The 19,353-nt window shown below is 44.4% G+C and overlaps 1 protein-coding gene across 1 annotated transcript; it reads right to left on the bottom strand.

The window, feature by feature from the left end:
• Positions 1-2,180: 2,180 nt before the first annotated feature.
• On the bottom strand, positions 2,181-5,589 carry Cxcl11 (C-X-C motif chemokine ligand 11). Its single transcript, XM_036200363.1, has 5 exons — positions 5,535-5,589; positions 4,004-4,102; positions 2,636-2,762; positions 2,463-2,535; positions 2,181-2,225 (listed from the first exon to the last, which is right to left on the bottom strand). The coding sequence occupies exons 1-5, from the start codon at positions 5,587-5,589 to the stop codon at positions 2,181-2,183; spliced, it is 399 nt and encodes a 132-aa protein (XP_036056256.1).
• Positions 5,590-19,353: the final 13,764 nt, after the last annotated feature.

Below are 19,353 nucleotides of genomic sequence, written 5' to 3'. Positions count from 1 at the left end.
GCTGGTTGCTTGATACTGGAGCGGGTGGAGAGTACCTTCAGCACATTTCAAAATCTGTTGATAACTGATTCTCAGTCCTTTAAGGGAAGTTAAAAAAAAAAAAAAACAAAAAAAAACAAAAAACCTCAGAATGTTCTAATACAATCCAACACAAAGGTACAGTAATTTGATACTTTTATACACTGAGTGATGACAGTGTGAAAATATGAAAACCCCTTTTCTTCCTAATTAAACAATAATGTTTCTGTAAGAGCAGGAACCTTTGTATGCACAGGAAAAAACACCTCAATTTGTTGCATATGCAGTGGCCTCCAATCTGAATGTTTTAAACAGGATTCATTGCATTTCATGGTGTCACAGTGTACACATTGTGCACTCAGAACCAAGGTAACAGTGAGGTCCTGTAATGCAGCATAGGCAAATACAACGTGGGCTAATGCTGCTACAAACACCGTGGACTAATACGTTTGATTTTTGAATTAATTTTTGGTTGTTGTGAGTTCAGAGGTCTTGTACTGTTACCAGGTTGGTGGTGGTGGTTGTTGTTGTTGTTGCTGTGACTCCACATTCTATTACGTTGTGACCCACCGTGTATGGAGCTGTGGACTGACAATCACAATTGGAAAATGAACGTGCACATGAGGGAGCTCGGCAGAAATGACCCGTCAGAGTCGAGTCGAGTGTTAGGAAGCCACTGGCAAGGGTATCATCATCGCTGCTACTGTGAGTTTCTTCCTGAGAGAGTCTTTGTGTCCTAGCTGAAGTTCAGAGTCTGGAGTAGGCACAGCCGGGCCAGTTTCCCTTGTGGTTGACAGGAAATCTCCTTTTGCTTTCTGCATCTTGTGTGGACTCAGAAAGTCACAGTGTAAGGGATTTGCCAAAGATGGAGTTGGTGGTGGTCTGGAGTTGGACTAGGAAGAATCCCTCTGAGTAGAGCTGAATGGATTCCTTCATGACGATCATTAAAGGACATTTCCTTTTTCACATTTGGGCATTTCTTTCTTTCTTTTTTTTTTTTTCTTTTCATGTTTTGAGACAGGATTTCTCTGTGTTGCCTTGGCTGTCCTGGAACTCACTATGTAGACCAGGCTGGCCTCGAACTCACTATGTAGACCAGGCTGGCCTCGAACTTAGAGATTCTCCTGCCTCAGCCTTTTAAGTGCTGGAGTTAAAGGTGTGCACCACCATACCTAGCTGATTTCTTTTTATTTTAAGAGTTTCTTACAGTACCTTTTTATTATATTCTTTCTCATTCCCAACTCCTTCCCACTGGAGTAGATTTCTAAAGAATTCTGCATGGTGACAAGTAGCTATGTGCCTCTAAAATACAAAGAAAAAAAAAACAAAAAAAACCCCTCAAGGCATGCCAATGCCCAGAAAGTATGCAGTTGTTTATGATTTAACAAGAGTCAGTAGTTTACTAGAGAAACACAATTTTTATTCTTTTTTTTAAAAATCCCTACCATTCACAGTATGACAAAGGAAATACACAAAATACATATTTTTCTCAGAAGCAGAATCACAAGGAACAGACTGATAGATGTACATAGATTTTTTTCAACATTTTTCTTTGGTGAGCAAAAACAATTTATATTTAAAATGTAACCAGGCTATTGTCACTGATAAAATAGATAAAAAGAAATGTACAGGAAATACACATCTTAACTTCTTTAGTACACCTCAGGGGGAATCCAGTGTTGCTAACTCAGGAAACATTAGTGTTCTGTAATGTCTGTGGTGCATCTCGTGAATGACAGTCTTTTGAAATGAACAAACAGGATGGTACATGGAAACTTTTCCCAGATGTTTATGTACTGAAGGATATTTGGGGAAAGGAATGCTTATTTTTTTTTTTATGAAAAATCCTTTAAGGAATGTTTTACTACACACATAGATGCTTTTGAGTCCAGTACTGGGCTGGGCTCAGTAACAATGCGTCCATTGTAACCACAGAAGGTAATGCGGAATGTGCACACATACAGACATGTGACTTTAGAGATAAATATTTTCATAGCCAAGCAGAATAGTTAGACATATCAAACCTCCTAGAAGGTTCTGTAACCTGGTAATATATGGGTACATATTCCAAGACAGGAGAAGGTCCGGCTCTTATCTCAGAGTTCATATTTGAGTAATCACAGTCAGACACTCCCAGGTTTCCAGTCTTTTTTTTTTTTTTTTCAGGACTTGTTTTTGTGCCTTAAAGATGTCTTTCTTTCTATCGCCTGTAACGAGAAAATGAAGAGTTTTATTTACTGGGTTGGTTTGTTTCCTCAATAATTAAGAGCTAACCTGTAAAAACATGGAGCAGGAAAAGGATGTTGCCATAACCCAGGACCCCTTAAATGCCTCATGCACGTTCTGTTAGGGTTGTAATGGGGTCTTCCTGCAGTGGCTTGTTTTCTGTGTTCCAGAGCTCTCGTGGATAAAATCACATTCTGACTTGAAGTCTGGTAACCTACCTGTCGTATTAAGCGTGCTTGCTTTGATTTGGGGTCCAGGCATATTTGTCCTTTGTGTGCTTTCAGGGTAATACTGTTAGGGAAGACACAGAGAAGTCGTAAACTTCAGGGCAAAGCATCAACAAGACAAGAACGTCTACACCACCGTCCTCTCCAGCAAGCCTGTTACTTACATTACTTCAACTTTGTCACAGCTGTTACTCGGGTAAATTATGGAGACTGTCTCAATAGCTGCCAGCTTGACTGCTTTCGCTCTGGGGTCTATGCAAAGACAGCGCCCCCTTTTGAACATACTGAAGCCTGGAACAGATCGCAGAACTGGTCAGTCATGGCTGTGATTTACAGTCCCAGCAGTGGACAGCAGACACATTTCTAGTAATCTCATTTGTGCAGATTGGAATTGAGTTTGAATCTCCCTATAATATTTCCCTCTGCTTTATGCTAATTTATTATATCCTCGATTATTTCATTCATTCATGTTTATTAACTATTTAATTTAGGTTTCAGATAAGACTCACTTGCTGTTTGCCTGGGGCTGGCCTCCGGCTCACCGTAAAGCCCAGGATGACCTTGAACTTGAAGCAGGTACACAGCAGGCCCCACATCTTAGTATTATCATCCTACCTCAACTCAGCCTCTTTAAGTGCTGAACTTACATGCCACCAGCCCAGCACAACTACACAACACACAGCAACACCCAGAACAAGGTAGCTCTTCCCTTCTGTATTCATTTTAAATTATTTCATAGCTGGTGCAGACCCTGGTGATCTGTTCTTTATTAAATGAGCAAATAATTCAGATTCTAGATTAAAACTAGGTGTCATAAATCGTGTTATCCTCCACAGCTACAACTATCTTTCAGACCTCTCGAATGCCTCCAGGGAAACCACCAAGATGTGTTCTTTTAGAAGAGCAGGGAGAGTCTAAAAATGACGAGGTTTGTTTTTATAGACTCTGTATTTCCTAGCCTGGATCTGCTGTGATAACTGCATAAGAACCAGCAGATCACAGGGCAGTTCTAAGTTCAGCTTATGGGAAAATGTTAATAATGTTTCTATTTAGAGACAATATTCTTCAGGGGAAGGACTACAGAGACTTGTCTGTGTCCAAACTATCCTTAAAACACTCTTGTTCTCAAGTGAAGTATTGATCAAACACATATGAAATGACCATGACCATGGCCTCAGCGAGAATTTCCTTGTTTTCTATTCTGAAGGTATTGGTTATAATAAATTAGTGGCTCCTGCTTAAAAAACTAATTTTCCCAGGATGCCAACATAATCCCATATAAGATTCTCTGAACAGACACTGAGAGCTGCCTCTAAAGGCTCTTGCTAGATAATTGTCAGAAAATTAAGAAATCCATAGTGTTTATCATTCATAGTTAAAATAAACAATTTATATAAAGAATTCCAACATTTCCTGCCATTGCTAGAACTTCTAATGTTCGTGAAAATTAAGTAAATTGTGTATTTTAGAGAAAAGACATTTGAAAGATAACCAAGTGAGCGCATAGGCTTAGAAGCAGAAGGGGCATCTACCTTGAACAACTGTAGCACAGATTATCACAGCCAAGGCGATGGCTGTGCCCTTCATGTTCACCTCGGTGGCAGCAGCTGCTCCTCCTTGGCTTTGATGTTCTTTGCAGAGAGCAGTGGGCAGGCTGGCCCCCAGGAGTGTGTCGGGAGCATTTTATAGCCAGCAAACCTTGTGGAGAAGCAGGAATTTCCCTTCTTGACTCATGCAGCTTTCTTGCTTCCTAGAGTTTCCCTTTTGTCTCTCGTCAGTATCTCTGCCTTCCTGTCTACACAGGGAGGACTGTGGCTGGAATGTGAAAGTACTGGGAACCAGAGTGCTGTATGCACAGTAGCTCACCCCCAGGGGAAGCGGCTGTCTGCAGGTGACTTTTCCTAGAAATGCCTTTGTCTGGTGATTCTGGGCAGTGCAATCCCAAGACCCACCTGGGTCCAGTCAGCTCATCCTCCTCCTTCACATAGTACACAAAAGGATATGCACATTAGGCACATATTATTTGCTAACAGGTGACCTTCATCTAACTTTATTTTGCTTTCAATTTCAGGTCTGAAATACTTTCTCCATACCTGTGCACTTGCATCTATTTCTGTTTGAATTTTAAAGCCGTGTGTGTGTGTGTGTGTGTGTGTGTGTGTGTGTGTGTGTGCGCGTGCATGTGCTTTTTACTGAAGACACGTATATTTTCTGTTAAGTACTATAAAGACAAAGGAATCACCTCTTTCTGTTCCTCTTAAGTTTTCTGAATCAGTTTTAAATGTGTCACTTATAGAAACAGAATGAAATCAAATCCAGGGGATTTATTTTTAAGAACTTTAGGCTGGGGGTGGCACACATCTTTACTCCCAGCACTCAGGAGTTAGAGGCAGGCAGATCTCTGTGAGTTCAAGACCAGCCTGATCTACAAAGCAAGGTCTGTATTTGCAGATCACTTAGATGATTGCAGGAGCAAAGACTGAAAAAGGGCCCTTCCTCTTCCTCCCTGAGAATGACAAGGTGGTCTGGTAGGGCAGCTGTTCTTCTGTGTCCACCTGGCAGTGGAAGAGTTGTGGCCCCTGCCCCCCAAATGGGTATGGCTGTGTCCGCTTTCCCTCAGAAATCACAGAGTAAATGCAATAGATGTGAAAGTATGGTGAGCTTGGGGGTGGGGGGCTGCTTGTGTATTGAAACTTTCGTACTTGATTTTCTGCATCTAAGGGAATCCCGGCCTCAGGGTTGGCAAGTGCCCTCCCCCTTCCTCTCAGTAATCCAGTTTCCTGGAAAGCGCCACCCTTTTACAGCAGTTCGACCCAAGTTCGCTCACGTTCAAACGTGTGGCACAATCCTGCCATTCTTACAGACTTTGTAACCAAATCCCTGCTTGTCAGACTTTTGCCTTACATATATGATTTCTGCTGGCTCTGCAGATGTATGGGGTGGGAGAGGTCTTTAGGATTGGCTCTGCCTTGTTCCCACAGTCTGCGGTGTGGCATGACAGGGTTCTTTCAGAACGTCCCTCACTCACGGATCCCTGCTCTCCGTAAAGTTTAGTGCTCTGACCTGGACTTCGTCCTTCATCTCCTGTTCTGGGTCCCTTAAGTCGCCATAGCTTCATGGTTTCTGTTTTTGACATAGTCTTCTGCTGTGGAGCGCAGGTTGGTTTAACTTGTGACTGTCCTCTTGCCTCAGCCTTTCAAGTGCTGAGAATATAGGCATGTGCCAATATGACTGAGCCCTCACTTGTTTCCTTTAAAAAGGACATCTTAATATTCACATTACATAATGATCATTTCTTCTAACTTTATAGAACTGCCTGCCCTGGCCTAGCTTATCCAGGAATAATATAAACTACATCCATGATTTTAAATCCCTAGTAGCCACATTTAAAAATAAAAATAACTGAAAATAATTTAAGCAATATATTAATGTAATTCAAAACATAAAAGATTATTTTCCTGCCTAATCAACATTAAATGAGTTATTATTATTATTATTATTATTATTATTATTATTATTATTATTATTAAGAGTTCAAACCGAACAAGTCACATGCCAAATGCTCAGTAGTCATATGTGCTTAGTAACGGCCGTATGGGACAGGAGGACCTAGTTAGTGCATGCACGCCATGTTTAGTATACACTGGCTGCCATGATGCTCGCTCTAAGACAGCTGAGGACAGCAGATGCCATGATTTTGCTTTATGGAAACATCTCTAAGTTTCTCTAACAGTTTTCTGTTCACTGCGAATTGCATCTCATTGCTCTTTTCTTCAAGTAAAATGAAAAGAGATTAAACTATAGTTTGTTTTTCAAAATTCCTTTATTATTTTTCATTGTGTTTTTTCTTGTATGTCTGTGTGAGGCATGTGTGAGTGCAAGTGCCCTCAGAGGCCAGCAGCATCAGGCCACCAGGAGCTGGAGTTACAGGTGGTCCTGAGCCCCCAGTATGAGTGCTGAGTCTTGAACTCAGGTCCTCTAGAAGAGCCGTTTTGTTCTCTTAACCGCCGAGACATCCCTCCAGCCTTCTAAACTACAGAGTCTGTCCTTTCAGAACTATTGCATTTTGTTGTTGTTGTTGATGTTATTTCTCAAATTGGACTATTTTCTGTTTCATATTCCAGGTCCACCTAGTCAAAATGTCCCCTTGAATTTAAGGAACATCCCAGGAAATGAATCTAATGTCCATCTTTTAAAAACTGTGTGGCCTAGTGAGTTTTCTGCTCTTGCGATAAAACACCATGACCAGAAGCACCCTGGGAGGGCAGGGGTTATTTCTGCTTACAGGTCACACTCCATCACTGAGGGCAGCCAGGGCAGGAACTCAGCAGGACCTGAAGCAGAGACCATGGAAGAATGCTGCTCACTGGCTTGTTCCTTGCTAACTTTTTCATACACCCCAAGACTGCCTGCCTGAGGAATAGCTCTGCCCACAGTGGACAGGGGCACATCAATCAGTTTTCAAGACGATTGCCCACAGGCCAGTCCGATGGGTGCAGTTCTTCAGTGGAGGTTCCCTCTTACCAGGTCACACTGGTTGTGTCAAGTTGACAGTAAAAGCTAACAGCACGTGATCCGTTTGAACATTTAGTAATGCTTCCAAATGATTCTGTTCTTGTAGACTTTAAAATGCTGGGGCTGAGGCTGTAGCTCAGAGGTAGCACACTTGCCCAGTGCATCTGTAGGCTCTGTGATTGACCTCTAAACTCCCAATGTAGTTTTCAAACTTGAAGAGATTAATGCAAGTCATTTAAGTGTAATGTTAACTCTCCATTCAATAAGTTTCAGAAATACATACTGACTCCCCCACCTAATGTTAATACCAAGGATATTTTCTTCAGCTCAGCTAGTGAAAAGCAAACTGGAAATGGAAACTATAACATTTCCATTTATTAGAAACCAGCGTGACATAACAGAATCCTGTTTTAGGTTTATTGAAGACAGATGACTCACTCCTGCAGGAGAGAGTGCCAGAAGTCTAAAATAACATGTCCAGACTGAAGACAGTGATTCCCAAACTCAGCTCCTTAAGCCTAAGATTGTACACCTGCTGCCCATTTATCAAGCAGTTCCATCATTTTATGGAGCTGTTAGTCAATTTTTATATTGTTAAGACAATGATGCTATGATTTCCTGACAACATTAAAATACTGATCCGGAGGTCAGGAAAACCCCTACACACTGTGTTCAAAGCATCTGTTAGACCCTGAGCAAGACCACAGTGAAGGAAACAGAAACTAGACTTAAGTCATATAAACACAGAAGTCCATTAAAAGCACTGAGAAAACTGTGCATTTTATTGTGGCTGAAAAGAGCCCCAGAGGGAGGAGGGATTTTGAGTAATGCTGTTTCTAAACTTAAGCTTAATCTTCTGGTAATGCGACATATGTAAAGGTTTTCAACAACTGCATTCTGCTTAGGCTGTCTGGTATTTGAAACAGATCTGCCATGTTTCGTAAGCACCGCTTCACATTTGATATGAGCAACCAGATGTTACAGCATCGCATATGCGCGCCAAATAAGGGTCAGTTCCAGCGGCCGCCCCCATCCGACTGACTTCCCCGTGCTGGAGAGAGCCACCGCGGGTCCTCGTTTCCTGCCTTGTCCAAGTGCCCGGGAGCATGGAATCAAAACTGCAGCTCGCTCGAACAGCACAGGAATCTGCTGGACTTCCGGTGCTAATGGGAGGCACTTCAGTGTCTGAAAGGCAGAGGAGAAACAGCTTTTGACTTCCGTCCATCAGAGATTTTAAAAGCTGTTTTTTGTGTACTTCACATTCACATGTGAGTGGGGGCACATATGTATATGTGCATATGGAGGCCGTCTGTGTGTTGGCACGTGTGTGAGCACACGTATATATGCATATGGAGGCCCGAAGTTGGTGTTGAGCGACTCCCTGGATCGCTGCACTGTGTGGACAGAGGCAGTTCTCTTGCTGATCCCAGAGCTTGCCAATTCTGGCTAATTAGCCAACCTGTGTCTGCCTCCCAAGTGCTGAGACTATTGGGGTACTGCCATGGCTTTTATGTGGGTTCTGGGGATGTGAGCTCCAGTCCTCACACTTGCCAGGGAAATGTTTGATGCACTGAGCCAAGACCTCAGCCCCGATAAGCAGTTAATGAGAGTCAGATCTACTCTACTAGTTCCTGCGGGTCTGCCGGCCATGTCTCCAGCTTGTTCCTGCCCTTAGTGGACTCTTATTGGCTGGGTTAAACTTAATGTGTGTTTTCCTCTATTAAACTTATAGCAAGGTATTTGTTAAGCTATCCACTTTCACTCCTTTTGGAAATTGAGTTTGAGCTACAAAGAGTTTGGGCTGTTTCCCTTCTGAATATTTCTCTACCTTTTTAGAAGAAAAAACATCAGATATAATAGTAGTTATTATTTGCTCTTTTTTTCTTTTCTAGCCTGGGAAAGCACAGTGCCTCAACAAATATCTATAACCAGACTGGCTTGTCTTAGGATATCACTTTTTATGAAAGCCACTGCCAAGCTAATTATATTAATATATAATTAGCACATGACAAGGCTGTTCACTTATTTTTTATTATTTATTTTTTATTTTATGTGCATTCCCATTTTATCTGCATGGATGTATGTATAAGGGTGTTGGATCCCCTGGAACTGGAGTTATAGACTGCTGTGATCTGCCATGTGGGTGCTGGGAATTGAACCCAGGTCCTTTGGAAGAGCAGTCAGTGCTCTTAACTGCTGAGTCGTCTCTCCAGACCTACTTATTTTATTTTTAAGTAATTCTAAAGGAAAGAAAAGAACATGAGTCTGAAACTAATTAATTTAGAATATTAGGCAAATTCAAAAGAATCTTATGCCAAAACTCAGAACACAGGTTTGGAGTGATGGCTCAGTAGTTAAGCCCTGACTGTTCTTGCTGAGGCCTCAGGTTCGATTCCCAGCACCCCCTTGGTGGCTCACAACCATCTCTAACTCCAGTCCTAGGGTATCCAATACCCTCTTCTGATCTCGGAGGGCACCAGACACATGCAGTGCATGTATGTCTATACATGCAGGCAAAACACCCATGCATATAAAATGAACTGGAAATAACAGATGCAAACAGAGGGAATGTTGGAGTTCTGTAACCTCCCTGGCTAGACTGACTGGCTTTTCTGTGTCCTCCACACCCCTATCAGGGAGTTTGCTGTCATTTGCATGTATTTGAGCCAGGAACAGTGTACAGCACAAAACAAGTTCAGTGTCCCATGCACTTCAGAGAGAGCATTTTCCTCCCAACAAAGGCAGCTCTATGCACGGCCTTCTGTTGGCCACCCAGAACAGAACATGACCGCCAGGGCAATGTCGATGTTCATGTTAATTTTCCAAGTTGGGAAACAGCATGGCTATTGTTAAGGAATAGAAACACGCAAGAGAGTAGCAGTGAGTGGCATTCCAAACAACTAGTGGGCTCAGTAACCGGGCACACTTGGGCAGTAGCCTGATTGCCATTCCTGTATTGCCACTGATACCCGGAGAAGAGAGGGGAGGGGAGCAGATCTGAGTGACACTATCCCTGGTCTAGTTGGAGGATCCTGCTTCGAGGGATGAGTCCTGCCTGTGACTATTAGAAGAGCCATGTGTGCAAGGTATGGCATTGCACTGGACTCCCTAGGGTTTTAATGGGCTCTGACTCAAATGACCGGTTGTAGGGCACATTCCGGGACGTGTGGTTTTGCCAGTTTGAACTAGAGGTCAACCAGACCTGGTTAACACAGGAGATCTGCCCCGGAGTGTAAAGAGGGGATTGGAAGGACATTTTTGTCATTTGCAGATGTTATGTTATATTAAACTTAACTGACCTTTGTATTTGAGACAAGAATAGCCTTTTTAATATTTGGAAAAGCTCCAAGTTTAGTGGTTTTTAAGGAACTGAGTATATTTCTTTTTAAACGAGTTGAAAGATTTCCCTAACTCCTGTTCTGCCTTAGATCCACAGCTTTTTTTCTTTTTGTGGCCCCAGCTTCCCAACTCTTAGTTGTAATGGACAGAGAGCTGAGTAACGAAGGTCTGGGCAGAGCATCATCTATCCCCCTCTGGGCGTGCTTGCCCACTCTGACCTTGCATCTCTAGCTGTTGGTGGCTGGGAAGACAAAAGGAGCAAGGCAGATGGCTGGGGACCACAATCATGGCTGTTGCTTGTTTGATGTCTGCGGTGTGCCCTGGAGTGGACAGTGTCTCCAATTCCATAATACTTTGGTAAGAAAGAGCACATCTCTTTAAAGAAGAAAGCAAGGATTCGAGCATGTGTACTATGCTATCTATATACAGCCACTTATAAGAAGCAGGGCCAGGGTAGCAGAGGTGAACATCGCAGAATTTCTTTCCACTCTGCTGCAATGGAAGGGCGACCCCAGAGGTCTGCCGGTAACTTGCAAACTGAGGCCTCCCTGACAAAAGACCATTGGAACGGGAGGCGAAATGCCCGGCAGTTTGAGACAGTGAGTCTGAGGGTCTTGGGGAAGAAGCAGCGAAGAAAGCTGGAGAAGGTCGAGGCCCTGTGATCGACATTTCAGAGGATTATCGCGGGACTGGCTAAAGTATGGTCTCTGTTAGTCGTGTTTCCTCTGTGTCGACATCCTGACCAGCCAGTGCAGAGCTCAGGGACAAGGGACAAGGTGACAAGGTCTGCACTTGGCAGTAGCTGATGTTCAGTCAGGGCAGCAGGGCAGCTCCAGACTGCGGGAATCTGGAGCAAAGGAGGCCATGTGACCTTCCATGGCCAATGGGGGAGGAGCAGAAAGGGGGCAAAGAACCATTTGTATCTGTGAGGAAGGGTTGTTACCCGCTGAGAAACAGCTAAATGTTAACATGAGCCCTGGACCAAATCCTAGAAGAGGGACTTGAGCGACAAGTCTGGTCTGAAGTTCAGTTAGTGATGTGGTGCTGCTGTTCATCCCCTGCTCTTGGTGATGGTATTATGGTTATAAAGATGTTGACATTAAAGGAAGGAAGAAAGGGATAAGGACCTTCTTTGTACCAATTTTCCCCCTTATGTCTAAAATTAGCTCAGAATAAAGATTTAAAAATTATCACACACAATGATTGCATAGTGCTCATTATCATGATCAGTTTACACTTAGAAACTATAAAAACAAAAGAACGTTGCATGACACCGGGAGATTGAAATGTGTGGGAATTTCTGAAAGGTCTGAAAGGGTGGTCCGAAGGCATTCACGCTGTACAGGACTTTAAAGGGAAGGAGATGCTGGGAAGGAAGGAAATTCTACAAGTTACCTGAAGCAAAGGCCATTAATGCAGAAAAGCTCTCCCAACATGAAGCTGTGCACCACCAAGCTGCCCGTGACTGATTGCTAGGATGACCTCCAGGTGTGAAGCCCGTGAGTCATGTGTGAAGATGTTGGTGGCTGTTCATGCCTTGGTGCCAGGTCTAAAGTCAGCATCTTTGCCTCACTTTTTTTTTTGAAGTTTTTATTAATTATTATTATTTTTTTGTTTTTGTTTTTGTTTTTGAGCTGAGGATCGAACCCAGGGCCTTGTGCTTGCTAGGCAAATGCTCTACCACTGAGCTAAATCCCCAACCCTATTATTTTTAACATATATGGGTATTTTGCCTACAGGTATGTCTGTGCACCAGGTGTGTGCCTGATGCCTGCAGAGGCCAGAAGGAGACATTGAATCCCCTTGAACTCGAGTTAGAGACAGCGGGAGCCTCCATGTAGGTGCTGGGAGCCAAACTGGGGTTCTCTGGGAGAACAGCCAGTACTTTTAACAGCCAAGCCATCTCTCTAACCCTTCTGCCATTTTCTTTGCGCAGTTTAAATAAGAGTTCACTTCTTTAGGCAGCCACCTAATATGTACAGAGGCCCCGATCCTCTGATGAACCCCACGCCCGTTTCAGATTGAAATGTTCCCGACCAGTTGCTTTTAACCGTAATTTTCTTCTTATTGTCACTTACTTTGTGCCCGGTATTCTCCCTCTCTCTCCTAACTCATGTATTTCCTTCATAGCACAATGAGGGACCCATTGTCCCCATCTGATGTATGTGGGTACAGAAGGAAGAAGCATGCACAATGCCACATGGCGATCGAGTAGTCACGTGACCGGAACACAGACAGGTTGGGATCTGCACTTGGGCATTTGTGGTTTTTTGACAGAGTTGCACACTTAAAAACAAAACAAAACAAAACGACAACAACAACAACAACAACAACAACAACAACAACAACCCAGCAAAGCAGGAATATAATAGTAAGGCATATAGTTGGTATACTTGGAAATGATGAGAAAATACAGTAAAATCAACATTACTGTCACTTTTGGGAGCTTTAATCTCTATGCATGTCCTTTTATCTTAGTAAATTACCAATTTATAAAGTTTTAAAAAAATAACCAGGTCTGTCTGAAGGCACACGCCTTTAATCCCAGCACCTGGGAGGTAGAAGCAGGGGGACCTCTATGAGTTGAAGGCCAGCCAGACGGGATACATAGTGAGATCCTGTCTCAAACAAATAAACAAATGAACAAACAAAAGCAAAACCCCCAAAGTTTGTCCAGCACTGGAAAACCGTGCCTGTAAAATGTTTAAAATGGAAGGAACACTAGGGTGTGAAGTGGGGTAGAGTGGACCTCTGGGAGTCTGCAACACTGAATCCGTCCAGCTGGTCTATGACATGGGCCCGAGCTGCCCCGAGCTGCCCCGAGCTGCCCCGAGCTGCCCCGAGCTGCCCCGAGCTGCCCCGAGCTGCCTGAGCTGCCCGAGAAGCCGTTACTCGATGCGCGTTACTCTGAGAATTAGTTAAATAGAAAGTCGGTAAAGTGCATATATTAGCACTTAGACTCGAAAATGTCACAATTTTAGGAATCAATCATCACCGATTCATTCATATATGTAGACACATTCATCTCTATCTTTCTGTTTTCTTGGGCGAAAAAAAAATCCCTAATTATTTAAGAGGTGAGAAAAGTGATAGGAATTTTCCTGTCTATTTTTACACACAACACAGAAACCATCTGCCAGTCTGCTGTAGAAACCGCGTACTGTTACTGCTCTGTCTGTAGTTATGGCTTTCCCCCTAGGTACTGGTCTAAAATTTAAAATATTTTTAAATTTGTGGGGAGTGTGGGGTGTCATAGCACATTCCTGCTTTAGAACACCCAAAGGTCATAGTTGTCCTAGGTTGACCCTTCTTTCCGTCCTTCCTTCTTCTCACGACATAGTCCAGATTATGCCTCAAACTCAGAATCCCCCTGCCTCAGCCTCCAGGCTGGCTTATGTTTTTGTTGTTTGTTTCATTTTATTTGTTTAGTTTTTGACTCAGAGTCTCACTGGGTAGCCCTCGCTGGCTTAGAACTCTCTATTTAGACCAGGCTGGCCTCAGACTCAGATACTCACCTGCCTCTGCCTCTGCCTCTGGGGTAAGTGCCGTGCACTCCCACAGCTGGCTGGCTTTGGTTCTTCTCTTCCCTTTCTCCTGAGGGGGTTTTGCTTTTCCCCAGAGTCTCTGTTCCCACTTTGGGTTCCTTTTGTCTCTCCAGTCTTACTTTCTGATAGCAGGAAACTGAGGTTTCTTCTGCTAATAGTACGACTAGCTGTTTGGTCTTGTTTTTTGAGACAGGGTTTCACTACGTAGCCCTGGCTGTCCTGGAACTCACTGTATAGACCAGGCTGGCCTTGAACTCACAGAGACCTGCCTTTGCCTCGATGGTGCTGAAACTAACATGCAACCCTATTCATAGCTTGAGGTTTCTTGGCCTTAACATTAAAAGACTCTAAGTTGGACCTTTCTTGTTTCTGAGACCTGTAAAGTGCCTTGTTGCTGTTGTTATTGTTTTATTTTGCTTGGTTTTTTGTTTTGTTTTGTTTTGTTTTTGAGATAGAGTTTCTCTGTTTGACTCTGGCTATCCTGGAACTCACTCTGTAGACCACCAGGCTGGCCTTGAACTCAGAGATCTGCCTGCCTCTTCCTCACAAGTACTGGACTTAAAGGTGTGCACCGCCACCCATTAAGTGGCTTTTTGTATATCTGTTCTCAAGTCATTTCTCCCTTTATGGATATTTCAAAAGAAAAATGATATATCATCCTTTGCCTGCCATCCAGCCCTCTATTTGTATGTCCAGGCAGTCCCAAATTGTGTGGACATCTAAGCTAATGTACTAAGTGACTTGAACAATTTAGAAAACTAACCAGCTAAGTTTAGTTAAGAGAAAGCACAAGCAAACTGTGTAAGTCTCAGAACTAGCAGGTTTGCACATGCTTGACCAATGAAGGCTGCAGAGTAAGTCACCAAGCAGATGGACATTTGATCCATCACCCTGACACAAGATGAGCAGACAGGCTGCTGGCGCAGTGATATGCAAGAAATAGGGAAGTCGCTCCTTAGGAAATTAGAACCTGGTTTTGTATAGATGCTAAAATAGTGACTGTTCACTTTCTGGGGTCCTTTAAATGCAGGAAGCTGTCTGATAAATCTCCCCTCTCCCCTCATTCGCCTTGTATAAACTAAAGTGAATGAGAGGGAGGGGGAGCAGTGTAAGCGTAGGCCGGAGGTTGGCACTGGGCGTCTTCCTGAAGCTCCATCTTGGTTTGTGCGACAGCGTCTCTGAGTGAACGTGGAGCTCATCAGTTCCTAGCTGACCAACAGCCACCCGTGATCTGCCTGTCTCCACCTCTCCAGCAGTGCAATCATAGACACCACCAAGCCCAACTTTATCCTGGGTGCTGAGGATCCGAACTCAGGTCCTTAGGATTGTATGGCAGACCCTTAACTGAGTCACCTCCTCAGCCAGTATAGTCAAACTAGAAAGTTTATTTCTGTAATTCCTGTCTTACAACATCTCCCATTTTTCCTTTGGTGTTACTCCCTTTATAAATATATGGAGCTGAACCCCCCTGCTCTGGCAAGGGAGAGTGACTAAATGCTGACCTGTGTCCCAGGTCTTTCTCCCAAACGTTTGTTAGTTTCTTATGAATATGCACAGTGTAGAAGGGCTGGGAAGGTAAACCCAAAGACCCGAGTTTAGATCCCTAGCACCCAAGGGAAAGGCCAGACCTGGCAGTGCACACCCCTGCCCCTGACTGGTGAGACAGAAAATGAGGGTGTGGAGGGGGTGTGGCCTTTAGCTGACCTTTAGCTCACACACACACACACACACACACACACACACACACACACACACACGTATCGGATGCTATGCTGAGACCCCTACAATGGTATAAACAGGTAGGAAGGACACCAACTTTCTCTCGGGTGCAGCTCTTGATCAACCTAATCTGGAGCTTGTGAGGACTTCTGTTAGGCAGGGTTATGAAGGCCTCAGCAGAGATTCCTAAGCATTTTCAGGACTTAGCAGAAAGTAGTGGAGTCTGATGTACAAGCCAGAAGTTTCGTGTAGACGGGGGCTAACAGCATCCTGGCACATGCTGTATTCCTGGCAGTCAGGAGGCAGAGAGGGGTGCCTGGCCACAAGTTCCCTCCCTTGACTGACATTGGTCCTATGCATTTGGATGCCTTAGATGAAATCCCACAGTCCATGTCCTGTCCTCTCTCCACTCTTACGTGGTTGTTGCCATTAATCTTCAGGGTCCGTCACCACTGATTTACGTCAGGCCCTTGCCACTCCATGCTTGACTGTGTCCCATACTCCCCCTTGATTCCAGTTAAAGGTTCCTGCCGGGTCACCTTCTCCTGTGCGGCATGGCCTTTGAGATGGGATCGTTTCCTCCTCCACTCAATGTCCATTGCCGTTTCACTGCCCTTTGAGAGTTATCTGCAAGGCTCTTGGCTCTGCCGCCATCATGATTTCCCTGCCTTCGCTGACTGCACCTTAAACTGGAGTGTTCTCTGTGAGTGAGGCAGGCACCCCCAAAGTGTCCTTTATTTCCAGCTAACGTGCAAGCTGAAATGCCCCGATGCACTCCTGCCCACTGTTTTAACGTTTTAAATGTCTTTCACGACAGCAAGCCAAGCATGCTGCCATGTGTGTGCTGTCTTTCAGAAATGTATGACCATCAACTGAGCATACTTGGTAATGGAGTCTCCAATTGGGTGTGCTCAGGAAGATTCCTTCCTATGGGGATGTGCATGGGCTCCCCAAAAGAAGAGAGTGTCTTACTGGTTTTTTTTTTTGTTTTGTTTTGTATGTGCTATTCTTATGTCATCAGTGCCTGCAATTTTCTCTATCTTTTTTTTTGTGGGGGGAGGGGATCATGTGGTGTAGTAGTTCTTTTCTATTGCTGGGGGTAAAACACCATGACCAAGGCAACTTGTAGGAACATTTATTTGGTTCCAGAAGGCTAGAGTCCTTAATGGCAGAGTGGGACACAGTGGCAGGAGCCGAAAGCCAATGGCTCCCATCTTGAACCACAGGCACCAACAAGGAGATAGCATGAAGGCAGATGGCGCAAAGCCTACCTCCAGTGACTTCATCCAACAAGGCCATACTCTCCAGCTCTCAGCACCATCAATTAGGGACCAAGAGAACTGGGGACACTTCCATTCAAACCAACACATGTGTAGGGTCCTCTCTGTACAAGTTAAGGGGTTCGAGGATAGGACACCATCACCACCCCATTTTGTGCTGAGCATATGTTGGACTCTGTAAGTGGTGTTTAAAGATGGGTGAACAGAATGCCCATACAGAGTGGGTTTTGATCATCTGGGACAATCTGAAGTATAATGTTTCTGGGGTAGTTCTATGGCAGCCTTTTTATTAGCTTGCAACAGGAGCTAATGAAGTAGCATTTACATTTGAGGGAGCAGACAGCTTGCTCTTAGAGAAGTTACCTTAAAAGAGAAAGCTGTTATGGGTCCTGAGACATGTAAGACCGCTACCAGACCCGCCTGGGTTACTGTCCACCACCCACACGCAGGGATTGTCCCAGATGGTTCTGCTTCCTCTCTTCTAAAAGCTAGCATTTCCTGTTTCAGAAGGGAATACATTTACGGTCTAAAAAGCAGTCAGTTATCTTTAGTTTTCTTTCAAGTTTGGCTGATGTTCCCACCACAGTTACTTGATGGGGGTTTCCAGCCTTGGGAATAGAGGTAATAATTCAACTTTCAATTACAACACCCACCACGCCACATGCTATGTGCTGGTTCACTTATTTAGCTGTGCAGTAAAGAAGAAAATGTCCTGGCTGAAAGGAAAACTTTCTTTCCCCTTTCGGCTCCCTTAGATCCTATCTCCCCTTACTACTTCTTCTTTTTTTTTTTTTTTTCTTAAACCTCAATCCACAAAGCCCTGTTTTTTTGAACATCTTACAGCTGAAAACAAACCTCAATAACTTGTTTTCTCTCCCCATTTTGTATTACGTGGAGGAGGAAAATCGCAGATTAAAAAGTGATTGCATTGGAGCCAGTATAGTGGTATGCACCTGCAATCCTAGCTCTCAGGCAGAGGTAGGTGGAGCTCTGAATTTGAGACAGCCTGGTCTACAGAGCAAGTTCCAGGACAGCCAGGACTACATGGAGAATCCTGCCTTGAAAACAAACAGGCAAACAAATAACAACAACATGTAATTGAAAAGGATAACAGAATAGACAGTGTGGAGCGAAGGGGAAGGGACCAGCCTGGGTCAGGCCGGGCCTGCTGCTGCTTGTGGGTGTGGTGGCACAGGGGTGTGAGCATGGTGGCACAGGGGTGTGGATGGCCTGCCCTTGGTCCAGTTCTTCCTTCCTTGTGGCAGGTTCCAGCGCATTGGTTTCTAGAGGCCCCATTATAAAGGTCACCTGTTCCCATGAGACACAGACATCTTCAGCTCTGCCCAGATGGGCCCGGTTGTGCAGTCGCATCTTCCCGTGAGAGACCCCACCAAAAGATCATTTCAGAATTTCCCTGCAGACCAAGGAAGTGACTTCCCACTTTTTGGTGTTATGGATATTGTAACTTGGAGCCGATCCTCTTGCCACACAGGATGAATGAACAAGGGCTTATGGACCCCGAGGGTTACCTAGGAGACATATCCAGCAGGAAGGCAGGAATTTCCCATGGCAATGCCACTTCCAGGCTTGGATTCAGGTTACTATAGCCCCAGAAAGGGGTAAAAGACACAGGAGACCCCCGACCGGAACAAGTCCTTTACTGCCTGCCACGCCCCGCCCGTCACTCACTGCCCTGGGCCACACTCACCACTGAACAACCTGCTTGTTTTCTTCAGCCATAGCAGGCAGACTGCTCGCTCTAGTCCAGCATTGTCTAAAAGAAACACGGAGAGCTGGGTCTGGTGGCATACGGCTTGCACTCCCAGTACTTGGGAGGCTGAATCAGGATTCCAACTTTGAACCAACCTGGGCTGCAGAGCAAGACTCTGCCTCAAACAAACCAACCCCAGACAAACAGAAAAGAGCTACAAAGGTGTCTCAGGTGGGAGAGGGCTTGCTTTGCAGGCATGAATCCTTACGTTTGATCTCCAGGACTGCATGAACGAGGCTCCGTGGCACATGCCTGTAATCCATCACTGGAGAGCTGGAGGCAGGGGAACTAGGCATTCAAACTCATCCTTAGCTACGTAACGAATTGGAAGTCAGCCTGGGCTACGTGAGGATAAAAAAAGTAGATAGCATTAGCTACATGGATGATCTGAAACTTTCTGAATCAGGTGTGGTGACCCATGCCTGTAATCCCAGCATTTGGCCTGAGCTGCCCCCGAGAGGCCAGGTTGGTCAACAAAGCAAACGTCACACCAGCCTCGACTTCAGGGACCCTATCTCAACAAGCCAAAGAGGGAAAAAACTGTCTTGTAGCCACATTTTAAGAACAAGAAACAAGTGAAATCAGTATTACTAATTTTATCTTATTTACCCCTTGGCATCTAAAGGGCATCCGTTCCTTCCTTCCTGTGTCTGAAATCCTGTAAGTACTGTATACTGATAGCCCTTAGCATATGCATACTAGATTTTCGTCAC

The sequence above is a fragment of the Onychomys torridus genome, chromosome 10 (genome assembly GCF_903995425.1).
Source record: "Onychomys torridus chromosome 10, mOncTor1.1, whole genome shotgun sequence".
Taxonomy (NCBI): Eukaryota; Metazoa; Chordata; class Mammalia; order Rodentia; family Cricetidae; genus Onychomys; species Onychomys torridus.
Note: the sequence above shows the minus strand (reverse complement) of the source record. Positions and strands in the feature narration are given on the sequence as shown.